This window comes from Polyergus mexicanus, unplaced genomic scaffold, assembly GCF_030449975.1.
Source record: "Polyergus mexicanus isolate NDT 795.1 unplaced genomic scaffold, iyPolMexi1.0 SCAF_2, whole genome shotgun sequence".
NCBI lineage: Eukaryota > Metazoa > Arthropoda > Insecta > Hymenoptera > Formicidae > Polyergus > Polyergus mexicanus.
Window position 1 is genome coordinate 2,034,734 of NW_027223322.1, and position 18,379 is coordinate 2,053,112.

Sequence of the window (18,379 nt, forward strand, 5' to 3'; positions counted from 1 at the left end):
ACTCCAATGGTTGGTAGTTTGTGAAAAACAAAGGAAACCGTGTGTATGCATTTCTATTTCCAAATTGTCCCAGTGTCAAGGATATTACACTTACCTTTGATCTTGCGAATAAATCGATGATAAGTTTCGATTTAGACTTGTGTTTGCATACATTTGTTTGTACACAAATAATGTAGCAAAGACGATACAGTGAAATGTGTAAATATTTGTCGGAAAAAGAAACTTTGATACCGCCTTTGGTAACGCATAGGTGTGATTGTTAAGATTGTTAGGGCACTTGCGTGGCATAGTCTTTTTTGCTATACAAGGTCACTTTAAGTTATAAATACGATATTTGTCAATTTCAATTTGACACAAGGTTCAGATGTGAAATTAGATACTAAAGATAAGGTTGCCAGCAAAAAAAAAAGATCAAGAAAATAAAAGTCAAGAAAACTATTAATTGTCAAAAAAAGTATCAATTACGAATTTATGTACCTGACCAGGATGTATAGTAATTCTTTTTTCTTTTTTTTGGCTGTTTTACTTATCTTGGATTCAATCCCACTAGAAAGCTGGCTTAATAAGCAATTAATATTATTAATTAACGAGATAATAAATCGTGCACATTGAGTTATTGTGATATGCATACATATATACAGCCACAAAGAAAAAAAATGTGCGTGCATATAAAACACACGTACACACATGCATATATATCACGTGTAAATATACATTCGCTTTTTACATATTTATTTGTGTATATTCGTACATTGCGTGCACGCCGGATCACACGTGCAGTTATCTACGTGTATATACATGCATATATGTATAATTATTTAGTTGTTATACAATGATGTTCTCTTACCATAATAAATTAATAATGAGATAATTAATCGATCGCTGTAGGTAAGTTTCCTATTTCCAAACGCATTATTTTACTTCGCACGATAAGAGGAAGATGTGCATAACGTACAAGTACTTAATTTTTTTACCTTAGATTTCATTCAGCGTTTTTTTCGAATGTGTGAGAGAGAGAGAAAGAGAAAAAAATAAGGTGTGCACGAGTTCAGGAACTCTTGTAATACCTGCTTCCTGAATAATTTATAAGTTCCCTGATATCTTATATAACTTATAATTTTTTAAGTTGGCGAGGACAATAAAAAGTTTTTTCATTTTATACCAGATTTCGGCGTCGAGTCTAATCGCAATTCTAATTAAAAAAATATCGCGGATGTTTTTTTACACATTAGTTATTGTAAAGTTTTATGCGCTTCCGAAAACATTTAACTGCGTACTTATTTTGTTGTTATTTGTAGCATTAAGTAATCGCCGAGCGAGACGAATGTAGCATAATTAAGTTGCAACAACACGGCTATTGATCTCATTATATACCGTACGCACGCAAATGCCCTTATTTAAATATTAAAAAAAAATCGACATGTGGAATGACTCGTTGAGAAAATTTTTAATGTATTATAATGCGCTTTTTGTGGATAAATCAGATCAAATGAATGTATCATATACATCGACATACAATCTTGATTGACGTCTAAACGAAGAACCGCACGTGCGGACTTTCAACGCGCGCTCCACATACCACATACCTGAGCGTCTGTTTAATGAAAATAAGAAAATGATAAAAAAATCTGGATAAGAAAATTCTTTTACCTTCGATCGTATAAGAATCTCGTAAAACATTAACACAACATATACGCTCCACTATCATACATGCGTTTCTATCGTTAATTCGTATAACTTAAGCTTGTGTGAGAATCCTGTTCAAACTGTAGCATTTTTCATTCCGGTGCTATACAACAATCTCATCTATTTATAATGATTCTTCTTTCGCATATTTCCTGTCTATCAGTCGGTCATATAGAATATATTTGACTTTTGTTTTCATATTGAAATATACATGATTTATAAATTCTCTTCTTTCATCCTTTTAAGAGTATGAAATTTCCTATCGGATAAAAATTAAAATTTCCCTCCTGGCAATATTTTAAAAACGTGAATTTTGAAAAAAAAATATGGTTCTTTCATACGATTTTGTAGATTATGAAAAAAAAAAAACAATGTGAATTTTTTTATAGAATAATATTGCTATTATTCAATAGGCCCAAATGCAAGAAAGACTTAGATAAAAGTGACAATTTCTGAAAAAAGCCATGATTGATATAATAGTGTTTGATATCTTTATCAAATAGAAACTCTGAAATGCTTATCTTGGAATAAAAATAGTATAAATATATAAACCGTAAAATTATTTGCTGGGAAGAAAAACATATTATATATTTGTACGACTTCTATTTCAAGATTTTCCACATGATAAGCATTTCAGAGTTTTTATGATATATGTATTAAAAAATTATTTAATTATTTAATTATATGAAAGAACCACAATTTTTTTAAAACGTTATAAGAAATTAGAAAGGTTATCGATATTAATAGTGGATGACTTTTCATTGTATATTATGTATCACATCTCTATAGTGATATTTATTAAAATGAACATTATAAAAACTGATATATGTTGAACATAATTTATATATGAATAATTATTACGCTACAAACAAGCATTAAGATTTAATTCCAATATTAATGCATTGTAATGTAATGATATTACATTTTATTTATCACATACCTTCTGCTTCTTTTCTATGAAGAATTCTTCTCCTTCTACGATTACAAACTAGGAGGGAAATTTCCATAATTTATAAAAGGCGTTTATCTCGATGATGATACTGGTGACATAATCAGACATATTTTGGATAAATATTATTTCGTTTAATGAAAACATATAAATAAATTTTTATAGAAAATTAGCTTGCGCAGAAATACAAATTAAGAGTTAAGAATTCATAAAAGTCAATTTTCTGAATAATATTAATTCGATTGACAGTCTTTTTTATAAACGAGACAAGATTCATTCAATATAATAGGAACTATGAGCAACAAAAATGTGCAAATATGTTAGCTGACAATATAATGTAGAGAACACACCAATATAAGAAACTTGATTTACTTAGTTTAATTAAAGTGTTATAATTAAAATTTTATTTATACATGTTCTTATTAATCATGAAAATGTTTATTTTATTTTGATCTAAGATATAAAAATAGATGGCAATTATGGTGAATTTAAAGAAATCTATATTATATACAATACAATGATATGACGGGATTTTTAATAAAACTAATATATGTATATGTATTATATATGTACATGTACATATACAATACTATATATGAATATGTATATATATGTATATATATGTATATATATGTATAAATATGTATATAATACTATATATGAATATGTATATATATGTATGTATATATGTCATATACAATATATAGAAGCTTTTTTTTCTTTCAAAAATACTTTACTACTCTCTACTAAATGTGTCGTCATACACAGATATAAATTAATAAAATAAATTAATAAAAAGATTTAAAATCTTCAAAAAATGAGAAATTATAATTAATAAAGAATTTACTCTTTTCGCCTTCTTATCAAATTATTACATAATACTATATACAATTTTATATATTTTATATAGATTTTTCTTGTTTGAATGAAACATTTATAATTTCATGAATGTATATACTAAACTTTTAAATTCTTCTGATTTTTTTCTTAAGATTTTATATTTTACTTCAAATTCATAATATAAAAATAAGCGCGATATCTTATTTATTTGTAGAAAATATATACATTAAAATTTTCAGAAAAATATAATTTTTATAAGTATTATGTATAATATAAAAAATATTTGACCAATATAAAAAATTTTTAACCATTGATAATCATGATTTTAAATGTTTTCTATTAATTTGAAGATTTAATGTAATATTTTTATTTGTTTTTAATTAATAATATTGCATGTTTTGTATCGCCTTTCTTATTATAAAATAGTAAATAAAATACATATTATATAATTCTTTATCAAATAATAGTCAAATAAAAAACTTAACTTACATTTTTTTCGATATATATATATATAAAGCAATCTCATTTACATTATTTACAGTCTAATGTCTCACATGTGGATTTTTCTAGAATTCCATGAGATTTAAATTTTTCATAGAGCGGGCTATCTTTAAATACTATATACGAAAGAACTGCTTTTGTATAATAATCCGACATCAGTTCTAAATTGTTTATAACTGTTGACAAAAGATGCGCTTTTGCCACATATATTCCTAAATAAAAGAAAATAAGATTCTACAGTTATAAATACTTGCCACTCATTCCTAAATTATTTGACAAATACTTCTTTTTTATGATAAATTATCAGTTACTTTTATAGTTTTATTATATTGACTTACCTGGTGCTTCAAACATAAGATAGCAGAAATGTACGTGTAGGTAATAATATGACGGTTGGTAATGGAAATATATTCTAAGCTGTGATGCAGGTATATTGAATTTTTTACTAATTACCAATGTCCCAGCATCTCGTATATTTCTTAATAAAGGAAGATGAGAAGCGTTCAATTCTCTCAGTGAAGTTATTTTTTGAAATGGCAGAGCCAATAATTTTAGTGTATCTAGCTGTTTATCCCATTTGAAATCTGTCACCAATACAAAACCAGCATTTTTGTCAGAGTCCTCATAGATAATACTTTCTTGTTCGGCTTTGTGCTCCAGGATATTTGTTATCCACTGAAAGAAAAGCAATATAAAAAAAGAAATTATGTAATGCCGATTTTCAAGTGTGAAATCATGCCAAGTGATTCAGTATTATATTTTAGATAAATTCTATATATACCTCCAAACTTAGACTTTTTGATTCTATATAAGGAAGAGTGACTTGTTGATAAAGTTCATACGTTTCATCTATTATGTATAATTCTTGTCTCTTATATTTCTCGATATGATTCTGTGTAGCAGGATATATCACGGTCGTGTGTATACCTTGAGAAATAGAGAAAATGCATTTGTTTGTAAACGAATATATAACCAATACAGTAATATGTGAAAAATCGACAAATCGATGTACTGTTATACTCCTCGGTGGGAAAGCAATCGTAATTCCTGTAAATATCATTGGTGAAATGCTTTCGGAAGAGCGTTTTCTCGTCGAAGAAACCTTTCTCCAAAATCAACTTGTCAGGAGGGAAAGTCTTCTGTTCGAGCAAGACGATCGCCGAGCCTTCGCGATCCTCGAACGTTCCTTCTACGCATATCGACTTCCGTACGCAATTGTTTTGCAGTACCCTCGTCACTTTAAAATTCGACAGGTTCAGTTCTATTTCGCGTGTCGCATCATTCTCGCTCGTGTCTCTCCCGTCCGTATTCTCGATCGCGTCTTCATCGTTCAATTTTACCTTCTTCGCCGGTGGATTATCTTTGTCATTGACGTTTGTACATTTCTCTGCCATAGCGCGTCACGTTATATAAACAACTAATAAGCTCAAAAATAATAAAAGAAACACTTGGTACGCGTTAGAGACAGAGATGCAAAAGGTTGCCCGGTAATAAAAAAGAGTCACGTTGGAAAGCGTATTCTTTCTTCCTTATGGATTCCTGTCCCTTTTGAGACACTTGGCGATGCGCTCCGTTTGATGCTACAAAAATTTCGAAGCGTTTGAGGGCCTCACCCTTAGCACAATAAAAGGAATAAGGAACGGGGAACAGGGAATAGGGAACAGAGAACAACCGTATTGGAGGGAATGCGCGTACATTTGTGTGCGCATTCCATAGACATAGTATATCTAGATTCTAGACCGAACGTTTGCCTTTAGATCTGTTCTTTACAGCTGAACTAGCTGCACCAGTTCAGAGCCCATCCTTCTCCTTCCAATAGGGACAGAAAAAGATAAACTCTGAACCAGTGCAGCCAGTTCAGCTGCAAAGAACAGACCCCTCATTTAAAGAGTGGGATAAAGATGCACGTAGAAAAGGACATACTCTGTTTCGTGCCCCTTGCGTTCTCTCTCGCTCGCACATAACATAGCGCTCATGCTACGTGCGAGCGAGAGAGAACGCAAGGAGCACGAAACAGAGTATGTTCTTTTCTACGTGCACTTCGACTCTCACTCCTCAACACTCGGTCTAGATATATTATATCTATGGCGCATTCCCTCCACTGTGGTTGTTCTCCGTTCTCTATTCCCTGTTCCTTATTCCTTTTTTTGTACCGAGGCCCTGATTGACCAAGAAATTTCAGCTCCTTTCGTCCTGATTGGTCAAACGATTCGCGGCCATTTGTAGCATCAATCGCGCATTCTAGCGGCAACAAAACGCAACAAAACGCATAGAATAGCAAATGTCACCGGCTCACCGGTACAGTTGACGTTTACAATATCAACGTATCAAAGAATACACCTATACGTATACATGCCGGCGTACACACACACATTTTTGCGGCTGAAAATATTCAAAGCAAATACACGAAGTCTGTCGTAATAATGTTGAATATTTCACACAGTGCTTAGGTAACTGCATAGCAAGAACTTGGAAAACTATCAAAAGTGGTAGGTTTCGACTAGGTACTGTGACCTGTTGTGACCTTCACTACAGTGTGAAGGGCATACTTGTACTTATTGTTAGTACAATTACGACGAGTGTTCAAGAAAGAAAATGTTGCAAGTCGATGACAGAAAGGTAAAGTGAAAATTTCAAGAATAAATCTTTTCACGCTTTATTATGTTAATAAATCTTCTCAGGCGCTTTACTATTATATGTCATATAGAAATATTTTTTCAGGGTTTACTATGCAAATGTATCTCTTTTCAGGCTTTACTATGTAAATAAATCTTCTCAGATTTTATTATATTAATAAATCTTTTCAGATTATACTATATATTATTAGTTTTTTTTTTTTATATTCTTCTCTCGCATATTCTGTCATTCTCACTTCCACTCTTTCAAACATTTGATTTTTTTCCTTTATTTTACTTCATAAAAGTTGATAGGCTAATAGAAGACAAATTATGGTATTCTATTGAAGATTTATTTATTCGTATTTCTTTTCTTCTGAGCGCTCGGTGAAATAATTTTCTTTATTGTTCGGTTGTCAATATATGTGCGAATTTATTGAGGTTAGGTGCTAGAGAGCCTCTAGGAGAGAGAGACGCCAACCCAACCAGCCTTTTCGTGATTGGCTGGCATAATATATTTGGTCATTGCGACGCCAATGCAGAGCAGATGGAATACGAATTCTCGGACCGAAAATATCAAATTTTTGAGGTTATATTACGCATTATATTTTCTAATATGCGTAATATAACCTTTTGATATCGCCGAGAATTCGTATCCCATCTGCTCTGCATAGACGTCGCAATAACCAAATCGGCATATATTAAGCATAATATTGGCTAGCAGCCAATCACGAAATGGCTGATTGGCGTCTCTCTCTCTCTCTCTCTCTCTCTCTCTCTCTCTCTCTCTCTCTCCTAGAGGCTCTCTATTAGGTGCATTTTAAATATACGTTTATAACAGAGTGACCGATATGCAGCTAAAGATATTTCTATAGATAACATTGTATTTAATTTCTAAAAACTTATTTTTTCAAAAAAGATAAAAACGCATTTACTTGGCACGAGACAATATCTGTGTTTCTTGATCACTGATATCAAATTTATAATATATTTTAATTATATATATAATATATAAAATATGTATGTATATCTGATACATATAAAATTTTAATAAATTATACATATTCTAGAGAAGCGCGTCAAATATGCTATTATACAGGGTGTCTCATTTAAAAAATTCCACCCTCATAATTTTTCAGGATCAACGTTTGAAGGAAAACGATTCGGATAAAAATTGTAGGGAACAAAGGGGGCTATCTAATAGTGACCTTGGATTTAACTTTCAAGGTCATTCGAAGGTCAACTTCCGTTTTTTAAATGGAACCCCCTATTTTTCATTACATATTCTTGTAGCTACAACTTTTATAGGAGTCGTTTTCCTTCAAACGTTGATCCTGAAAAGTTATGAGGGTGGAATTTTTAAAATGGGACACCCTGTATATGTATAATGTAGTTGAAAGTATCTTTTCATTTATGCTGACATCTGACATGTTGATTGACCCGATAGCCAGATGCTCTTTTTTTGGCAAAAAAAAAGCGTCGTATGACTAAAAATGATCTAGGAAGCACATGTTGGTTTCGTAAACGTTTTCTAAATGTATTTAATGATATAATACGTGGGACGAATTGATATGTTTACTTTTAATCACATCAAATATATCTTTTGACGCCTAGTAATAAAATAAATATTGTATATCAAATATGAAAGAATATTTGCACTTGTACACTCAACTTAATGAATAATTTATCATTTTTATGTGCGTGTATTTAAATAAAGCGAGCTTAATGACATTAGAGACGATAAAAAACAAGAAAGCTTCCATAATTCATTTATTCAGAAACAAAAAGTCAACTTTGTCGAACGATATAAAACGTTATATCGGCGATTCCAATGTATCATTGGTTTAAAAAGAATTGTCGCTTCTAGTCTAGAACATACGGCGTAGATATATCTCTTTGTAATTCCCGCGAAATTTACTTGTGCGCTAAAGATATATTTGGAGTAACGCGCTTCGATTGAAGCGCGATCTTTCGAATTATCTCGCTTCGACGAAATCTCGCGCGGTACGATGTCGTCGCATTCGCCAATCATCGTCCAGCCTTGGAGAATTGGCAAGAAGATCGACTTCATGGAGCACCTGCTACAAGTAAGTTAGCTTGGATATAATAGGAATATAAACTTCTTTTGAGTAGCACATGCGATATCCATTGCGCGAGAGATCTCTGTCGAAATATCCTTCAAAACCTATCGTAAACAGTGTGATTTTGCGCAAAAAACCGAATGGACATTGTATTCAATTCGCTTAATCTTCGAGAAATGGTCGGTATCGATCGCGATCGCGTATATAATATATTTTTTCATTGAGAAAACCTCGATTATTGTTGCCACGATACGAGATATAAATCCTCGTGTTCGCGATAACCACAGGTGTTTGTTATCAGTTTACCAAGAAGGAGAAGAGAAACATATTCAAGGAGAAATTATGTCATTAAAGTTTCACAGATGTCATTATTTGTATATAAAGCGACCCGTATAAAACGCAAACAGAAAGTCTTCTAGTTCTTTTCATTCTTTTTTTTTTTGCGTAGAAATGAAAATTAAAATAAGATTTTAATTCTAGCAAAATCACACACATGAACAGAGCAGCGAATGTTTGTATATTGTAACATATTGTAATTTTCGCGTTTATGTAAATATGTACTTTTATATGTATGGATACGCAAACATCTTCTGTATATAATGTTCTGTAAATAATTTTTTGTAATTTTACACACACACACATATATTTTCTGTAAATTATGTATATGAGATAAGAATTATTTTTAAAATGCGCTTCTAATAGACGAATTCTTATATTCAGTCTTTTTAATTGCGTTTTGAACGAAAAATCTTGTTGAAAAATATTTTGAGTTATTTAGGATGATGATACTGGTAGAAGTAAAAAACTGGAATGCTTTAATAAGAATTAATGATTTATTCAAGCATTTATGCTTTATCTATTGTTACATAAGCTAATGATAGGCTAATCTGATTCAAATGCGTCATACTGCGATGTAAGCATTTGTTAACTCTCGGCGATCGAACAATTTACGGCGCTTTTATCATTTAGTATTATTTCAATTATTTTTTTCAAGAGCGACGACTGTTCTCTAATTTATAAATTGTGTCCTAAAGAAAACGCGAGAACTGCAATAGCAAGATTAGAATCAATTGAAGCCTATTCTCTAACTTCGTAACGACAATGTCGTTATCGTTACATGTGTCGGTGCTCAACTAAAACATACCGGAAATGAGTTGCGCAACGACGCATAAAAATAGCGAATTTGTCGTTAAAAATTGCAGAATAGGGGTATAGAGATTAATAAGAGGAGGAGGGGAAGGGAGGAATATTTTATATTTTATGTCAGAATAGATCAGATATGAGAGATATACATTAGAAAATATATGAAATGTGTGTATCAAGATATACATATACAGGGTAAATCATTTTAAATAACGCATTGATATTTCTCGAAAAGCAAGGCTTTCATTGAAAAATATTTCGTACAAAAGTTTTATGATTTTGAGGGGAACATACGATGATTTTTATTAGTTTCACCTTGGGTGAAGATCATAAAGTTATTTCAAGATAATCTTCATTTTTTTGAATGGAACCATTCTTAATTTGTTTATATAGATCGATTCATCGCAATATCCGACTTATAATGTTATAAACTTTGGATGGCTAAAAATTTAATAATTTACGAGATATTTTATATTTTAATTTAACATAATTTTACATAAACTATGAAATATCGTAAACTATTAAATTTTTGGCTCTTCTATCCTTATAACTTTTTACGTCGAATATTGCGAGGAATCAATTTATATAACAAATTAGGATGGTTACATTAAAAAAATGAAATTGAGCTTAAAATAACCTCATGACCTTCATCCAAGATCAAATCAATGATACCATCATATAATATATTTTAATTATATATATATATATATATATATATATATATAAAATATGTATATATATCTGATACATATAAAATTTTAATAAATTATACATATTCTAGAGAAGCGCGTCAAATATGCTATTATACAGGGTGTCTCATTTTAAAAATTCCACCCTCATAATTTTTCAGGATCAACGTTTGAAGGAAAACGATTCGGATAAAAGTTATAGGGAACAAAGGGGGCTATCTAATAGTGATCTTGGATTTAACATTAAAGGTCATTTTCAAGGTTATTCGAAGGTCAACTTCCGTTTTTTGAATGGAACCCCTATTTTTCATTACATATTCTTGTAGCTACAACTTTTATAGGAGTCGTTTTCCTTCAAACGTTGATCCTGAAAAGTTATGAGGGTGGAACTTTTAAAATGGGACACCCTGTATATGTATAATGTGGTTGAAAGTATCTTTTCATTTATGCTGACATCTGATATGTTGATTGACGCCCGATAGCCAGATGCTTTTTTTTTTTTTTTTTTTGGCAAAAAAAAGCGTCGTATGACTAAAAATGATCTAGGAAGCACATGTTGGTTTCGTAAACGTTTTCTAAATGTATTTAATGATATAATACGTGGGACGAATTGATATATTTATTTTTAATCACATCAAATATATCTTTTGACGCCTAGTAATAAAATAAATTATATGTCAAATATGAAAGAATATTTGCACTTGTACACTCAACTTAATGAATAATTTATCATTTTTATGTGCATGTATCTAAATTAAGCGAGCTTAATGACGTTAGAGACGATAAAAAACAAGAAAGCTTCCATAATTCATTTATTCAGAATCAAAAGGTCAACTTTGTCGAACGATATAAAACGTTATATCGGCGATTCTAATGTATCATTGATTTAAAAAGAATTGTCGCTTCTGGTCTAGAACATACGGCGTAGATATATCTCTTTGTAATTCCCGCGAAATTTACTTGTGCGCTAAAGATATATTTGGAGTAACGCGCTTCGATTGAAGCGCGATCTTTCTAATTATCTCGCTTCGACGAAATCTCGCGCGGTACGATGCCGTCGTATTCGCCAATCATCGTCCAGCCTTGGAGAATTGGCAAGAAGATCGACTTCATGGAGCACCTGCTACAAGTAAGTTAGCTTGGATATAATAGGAATATAAACTTCTTTTGAGTAGCACAACCGCGATATCGATTGCGCGAGAGATCTCTGTCGAAATATCCTTCAAAACCTATCGTAAACAGTGTGATTTTGCGCAAAAAACCGACATTGTATTCAATTCGCTTAATATTCGAGAAATGGTCGGTATCGATCGCGATCGCGTATATAATATATTTTTTCTCTGAGAAAACCTCGATTATTGTTGCCACGATACGAGATATAAATCCTCGTGTTCGCGATAACCACAGGTGTTTGTTATCAGTTTACCAAGAAGGAGAAGAGAAACATATTCAAGGAGAAATTATGTCATTAAAGTTTCACAGATGTCATTATTTGTATATAAAGCGACCTGTATAAAACGTAAACAGAAAGTCTTCTAGTTCTTTTCATTCTTTTTTTTTTTGCGTAGAAATGAAAATTAAAATAAGATTTTAATTCTAGCAAAATCACACACATGAACAGAGCAGCGAATGTTTGTATATTGTAACATATTGTAATTTTCGCATTTATGTAAATATGTACTTTTATATGTATGGATACGCAAACATCTTCTGTATATAATGTTCTGTAAATAATTTTTTGTAATTTTATACACACACACACACACATACACATATATTTTCTGTAAATTATGTATATGAGATAAGAATTATTTTCAAAATGCGCTTCTAATAGACGAATTCTTATATTCAATCTTTTTAATTGCGTCTTGAACGAAAAATCTTGTTGAAAGATATTTTGAGTTATTTAGGATACTGGTAGAAGTAAAAAACTCGAATGCTTTAATAAGAATTAATGATTTATTCAAGCATTTATGCTTTATCTATTGTTACATAAGCTAATGATAGGCTAATCTGATTCAAATGCGTCATACTGCGATGTAAGCATTTGTTAACTCTCGGCGATCGAACAATTTATGGCGCTTTTATCATTTAGTATCATTTCAATTATTTTCTTCAAGAGCGACGACTGTTCTCTAATTTGTAAATTGTGTCCTTCTAAAGGAAACGCGAGAACTGCAATAGCAAGATTAGAATCAATTGAAGCCTATTCTCTAACTTCGTAACGACAATGTCGTTATCGTTACATGTGTCGGTGCTCAACTAAAACATACCGGAAACGAGTTGCGCAACGACGCATAAAGATAGCGAATTTGTCGTTAAAAATTGCAGAATAGGGGTATAAAGATTAATAAGAGAAGGAGGGGAAGGGAGGAATATTTTATATTTTATGTCAGAATAGATCAGATATGAGAGATATACATTAGAAAATATATGAAATGTGTGTATCAAGATATACATATACAGGGTAAATCATTTTAAATAACGCATTGATATTTCTCTAAAAGCAAGGCTTTCATTGAAAAATATTTCGTACAAAAGTTTTATGATTTTGAGGGGAACATACGATGATTTTTATTAGTTTCACCTTGGGTGAAGATCATAAAGTTATTTCAAGATAATCTTCATTTTTTTGAATGGAACCATTCTTAATTTGTTTATATAGATCGATTCGTCGCAATATCCGACTTATAATGTTATAAACTTTGGATGGCTAAAAATTTAATAATTTACGAGATATTTTATATTTTAATTTAACATAATTTTACATAAACTATGAAATATCGTAAACTATTAAATTTTTGGCTCTTCTATCCTTGTAACTTTTTACGTCGAATATTGCGAGGAATCTCAGTAAATTTATTTCTTTTTGGTGTTGGTATTTCATTTTCCGTTAATATATATATATGTACAATATATGATAAAAAAACTAATCAGAAGTCTTTTTCAGTGTGGTTTTTATTATCTTTTTCGCAATTATATTTGACATGTACAATGAGATATATTTTGTATTTGTAACAAATAATTGTGAAAACGACGATTATATATCTCGAATTTAGTTATCTCACCGAGAAAAATTCTAAGCGGATCGAAATGTCTGACATTCTTTTGATTATTATCTTACAAAAAAACACCTGTTATCATTAATATTTACATACTTATATTTTAGTTTGCAATTAATCTTTCTGAAAAAAAAAAAAAAAAATTTCCTTAGGAAGAATATCATAAATAGTTGAACTCTGAGAATTATGACTCGAAATGAAAAAATAACATTTTTATGATATGAACTTATTCCTCTTGAAATTATCTTATCATAACCCGTATAAAGGTTAACAGAAGCCAACATTATCTAAGTATCAGTTATTGTTTCGTCATCGAGAGTCTCTATACAAAAGGACGAGAAGATTTATTTGTTAATACACGTCCAATCGTTAAAAAATGTCAATTATCTGTAATGACAGATATTTGTTTTTTATTGCGAACAGTTAGGTTTTAATTTATAGAATGTTTTATATATAATATAAATCGTGAAATAAAACGGAAGAATATTATCTCGGTATACTCAAAAATTGAGGTTTTAAATAAAAAATCATATTATACATTTCGCCATTATTGTCTCATCCATAATTAAAAATAAATTTACCATATTTAAGCATATTATCAGTGGACTTTTTTACTTGAGTCAAGATATCGCTGACGAAATGCCGCCATGCTGTCTACTTTTTTTTTTTTTTTTCTTTTCCTCGAGAATAGAGCAAAATTTCTAAAGGTTAGACATTAAACTCGGATTTCTGTTCAAGTGAAATAAACAAGATCGTGATTATGATTAAATCTATTATTCACTCAAAAATATCCACTTATGCTTAGCCGTAATACATATAATAATCAAAGGATGCCGCGGAGATGTCCGATATTAAACGTTAATCATTCTTGGATATTCCTTTAATCGAGAAAAATGAATATGTCGAAAAATATTTATTTTGCTAATCTCAGAATGAAATAACGTTTTATCGTAACTAATTTATTCGTAATTGCATTGTCATGCTAATCGTTACTTTTTAGACTTGCATTATATTTGTCCTCGTAGTATATATATGCGACTCATGTCGGCATTAATTTTTTTTGTCGAAACACGCTCTTACCTAACAGTACATTTCTGTCATTCCTCTTTCGAGATTTCTCGAACGTGTACGACACAATCGTTCTCGATAATTTTCGGACAAACGACGATTTGTTGCGCGTCGAAGACAAAAAAAAGGAGGAAGGACAGATCTCTTTGAGTTCTCTCATTTATATATATTATAACGTCTAATTTATTACAACGCACGCAGCATTTCTATACGAGAATTTTACTCCAACGATCTCGGAGGAGATTTTAACGAATTTTTAAAGGACGACTACAGTCACCGATATAGACGCCAATCATCTTATATACAATTTATTTTTCTTTTTTTTGTAATTATTTTTTTTACGGCTGCTGTGTTTTTTAAAAGTCAACATGCGTGCGCTTTTGCATTCGTTCGACGATCGATTTACTGGAACGGAGGGAGAGGATTTCATAAGGAGAATAGGTAAAAAAATCTTGGTCTACTTTCGTTAATTCCGCAGGTTCGCTGTCACCAACGCAACTCTTCAGATACGCAGGCGTTTCGCGAGCGTACGAAGAGAGATGCACGGGTCGAGCTGCAACGCGAACTCGAGAAACTGCAGACGACCGCCCGCGAAGACAAGAAAGAGATAATGGGCCGGCAATTCGCCGGATTCAAGCATCTGTTCGAGCGATTCCTGCAGGAGGAGGGCCCGTCCTTAGAATGGAATCACATTCAAAAACTGCCCGAAGATGCGGTAAGAATCACGTATAAAAAAATCTTTTTAGAAAAGTATTTAACTTTTCTTTTCTTCTCAAAGAAATTTAAATAGTATTCTATTAGTCCGTTTTAATTAATAAATTCTATTGTTAATTTTAGTGAATTAAAAACGAAACTATTAAGGATTGTAAGACAAGAAAGGAAAAGCTTATTTATATCATATTATTGAACGATATCGTCTTAAATTATCTTCTAAGAAATTTTGAAAACGCATTATTTGTTTTTCTATTTTAATTAATTTACTTTAATTTGCAGGTCAAAGATTATAATTCTTTACCAACACCGGAAAATAACGAGATAAAGGCGTTACTGAATAAATTGGTTGTGGTTAAATTAAACGGCGGTCTCGGAACGAGCATGGGATGCCACGGACCGAAATCCGTCATCGCTGTGCGAAATGGACTGACTTTTTTGGATCTCACCGTTCAACAAATTGAGGTATTTTAATACTAAATTATCACTTACTTATAACATATATATGTGCGATCACGTTACATTCATTATATCTCTCTTTTTTTCTTTATCATAGTTATATAATTATAATAATTAATAATCTCCATTAACAGCACCTGAATAAAACGTACAACGCCAACGTGCCACTTATATTGATGAATTCATTTAACACGGATGACGATACGCAACGCATAATTAGGAAATACAAGGGAATCGATATAGATATTTATACTTTTAATCAGAGTTGTTATCCGCGTATAAATAGGGATTCTCTACTTCCGATAGCTAAGCATAGTCAAGTCGAAGAGGATATAGAATCGTAAGATGATTTTTATATAAAGGTATTATTAATATCATTTAACTATATCACACGTTAAATAATATATAATCTGTCAATAGTTGGTATCCGCCTGGTCACGGAGATTTTTATGAGAGCTTTCAGAATTCTGGTTTACTTAAAAAGTTTATTCAGGAGGTATGAGATTTTGTTTTTTTAATGCTCATTAATAACAATGAGCGCGTTCAGGAAACACAATTGTTGAGCATCGTCTTGTCAACACTCGACGTTGATTTGTTGGTTCTAGAAGTAAGAACCAATCACGTTCGATTGCTACTCAACGGTTGTGTCTCCTGAACGCACCCAATGATAATCCACTGAAGAAAATCTTTTTCAGGGCCGTGAATATTGTTTTATCTCGAATATAGATAATCTCGGTGCCACGGTGGATATTAAAATCTTGAAATCGTTGTTAAGTGAAGTACCAGAATCCAATCTTGAATTTGTTATGGAAGTAACCGATAAGACACGAGCGGATGTCAAAGTACGTTAAAATTATTCGGATTTTCATTAAAATCATCATCGGAATTCTTTGGAGATAGTGACAATTGTAATTGTATACTTTATTTCATGTATATATGTACATAGGGTGGTACGCTTATAAAATATGAGGACAAACTTCGTCTTCTTGAAATAGCTCAAGTTCCTAAGGATCATATTGATGATTTCAAATCTGTCAAAACATTTAAATATTTCAATACTAATAATCTTTGGATTAAACTCAATGGTATGTATTTTTTGGTTTAATACTGACAATAAATGTTAGAATTGTAATTAACGAGCGCTATTTCTTTAGCCATTGAGAGAGTACTTGAAAAAAACGTGCTGAATATGGAGATAATAGTAAACAACAAAACTTTCGCAAATGGTCTAAATATAATACAACTTGAAACAGCTGTGGGAGCAGCTATGAAATCATTTGAAGGAAGTATTGGTAAGTTTGAAAACGACACTGTTAACTACAAATTATCTTTCTATAATTTATTTAGAAACTACCATTTTTAAATATCGACCTCATGAGCAAACCATCTTTAGTTAAAACTGTGTATTTAATATTGCAGGTATTAATGTGCCACGCAGTAGATTCCTGCCAGTGAAAAAGACTTCCGATCTGATGCTTGTTATGAGCAATCTGTATATTCTACGTAACGGATCTCTCGTAATGAGTCCTCAAAGAATGTTTCCCACAACACCTCTCATCAAGTTGGGAGACAATCATTTTTCAAAAGTCGGTATAAACTGAATTCCTATTTTACTCTTTATTAATTTATGAATTTTTTAATTTTATCATAATGATCGATCTTATTGTCAATCTTTTTTTTTTTTTTTTAATCTACAGGTAAAAGAATTTTTGACTAGATTCCCGACAATACCGGACCTCCTTGAATTGGATCACTTGACAGTGTCGGGCGATGTTACTTTTGGAAAAGGGGTGACACTGAAAGGCACGGTTATTATAATTGCCAATCATGGAGAACGTATAGATCTACCTTCTGGAACAGTTTTAGAAAATAAGATTGTATCGGGTAATCTACGCATATTAGATCACTAAATTGCAACAGAAAACGTAATATCTTGTTATCTTGCAGAATTTATATATAAATATTTGAGAGAATAGTATATCTGTATGTTTTCAGCCATCATGTATCTTAAATTAACTAGTCAAGCAATTTAATTGTATATATATACAGATATACTATATTTTATTGGAAATTTATTGTACATAAGAACTAACGCAACTCTCTATAAAGTATCAAGTAAATTATATATAAAATATATACTATGTTATGTAAGTGATCGAAGTTTATATGGTATTATATTATTATATTATTACGGTATATTATATTATTATATTATATATTATATTATTATGGTATATTAGGTATGGTATATTAAAATAAATGCATACTCTTTCAATTTTAATAATTTATTTGTGGAAAAGAAAGCCTCTTTAGGGTTAACATTAGATGTGCTAAATAAATACATCAGCACAAATAATTTAAAAACTGAAAGTTATATACAATAAATTTTACTTTTTAAATCATCTATGATGACATTACTAAAATAAAAAAAAATATACATATTATACATATATAGATACATTATATATATATATATATATAACATTATAACCAGAAAATATAATATATATAACATATATACATAATATATATAACATTATAAATAAAAAAATAACAAAAAGAATCAAAGTTTAAG

At 30.8% G+C, this 18,379-nt stretch overlaps 2 protein-coding genes across 4 annotated transcripts; one reads left to right on the top strand and one right to left on the bottom strand.

The window, feature by feature from the left end:
- Positions 1–3,866: 3,866 nt before the first annotated feature.
- On the bottom strand, positions 3,867–5,642 carry Dcps (Decapping enzyme, scavenger). Its single transcript, XM_070310811.1, has 4 exons — positions 4,989–5,642; positions 4,758–4,903; positions 4,315–4,651; positions 3,867–4,188 (listed from the first exon to the last, which is right to left on the bottom strand). The coding sequence occupies exons 1-4, from the start codon at positions 5,368–5,370 to the stop codon at positions 4,007–4,009; spliced, it is 1,047 nt and encodes a 348-aa protein (XP_070166912.1). The 5' UTR covers positions 5,371–5,642; the 3' UTR covers positions 3,867–4,006.
- Positions 5,643–6,337: 695 nt separating this feature from the next.
- On the top strand, positions 6,338–18,079 carry Ugp (UDP-glucose pyrophosphorylase). 3 transcript variants are annotated; one of them, XM_070314695.1, is made up of 10 exons: positions 6,338–6,595; positions 15,113–15,349; positions 15,628–15,810; positions 15,939–16,144; positions 16,225–16,300; positions 16,500–16,646; positions 16,751–16,889; positions 16,959–17,096; positions 17,224–17,390; positions 17,502–18,079. In XM_070314695.1, exons 1-10 carry the CDS (start codon positions 6,572–6,574, stop codon positions 17,712–17,714), a joined length of 1,530 nt encoding a protein of 509 aa, XP_070170796.1. In that variant the 5' UTR covers positions 6,338–6,571; the 3' UTR covers positions 17,715–18,079. The 3 variants fall into 3 exon arrangements, with proteins under 3 accessions (XP_070170796.1, XP_070170802.1, XP_070170793.1); XM_070314701.1 differs by lacking the exon at positions 6,338–6,595 and adding an exon at positions 8,481–8,678; XM_070314692.1 differs by lacking the exon at positions 6,338–6,595 and adding an exon at positions 11,527–11,633.
- The last annotated feature ends 300 nt before the right edge of the window (positions 18,080–18,379 follow it).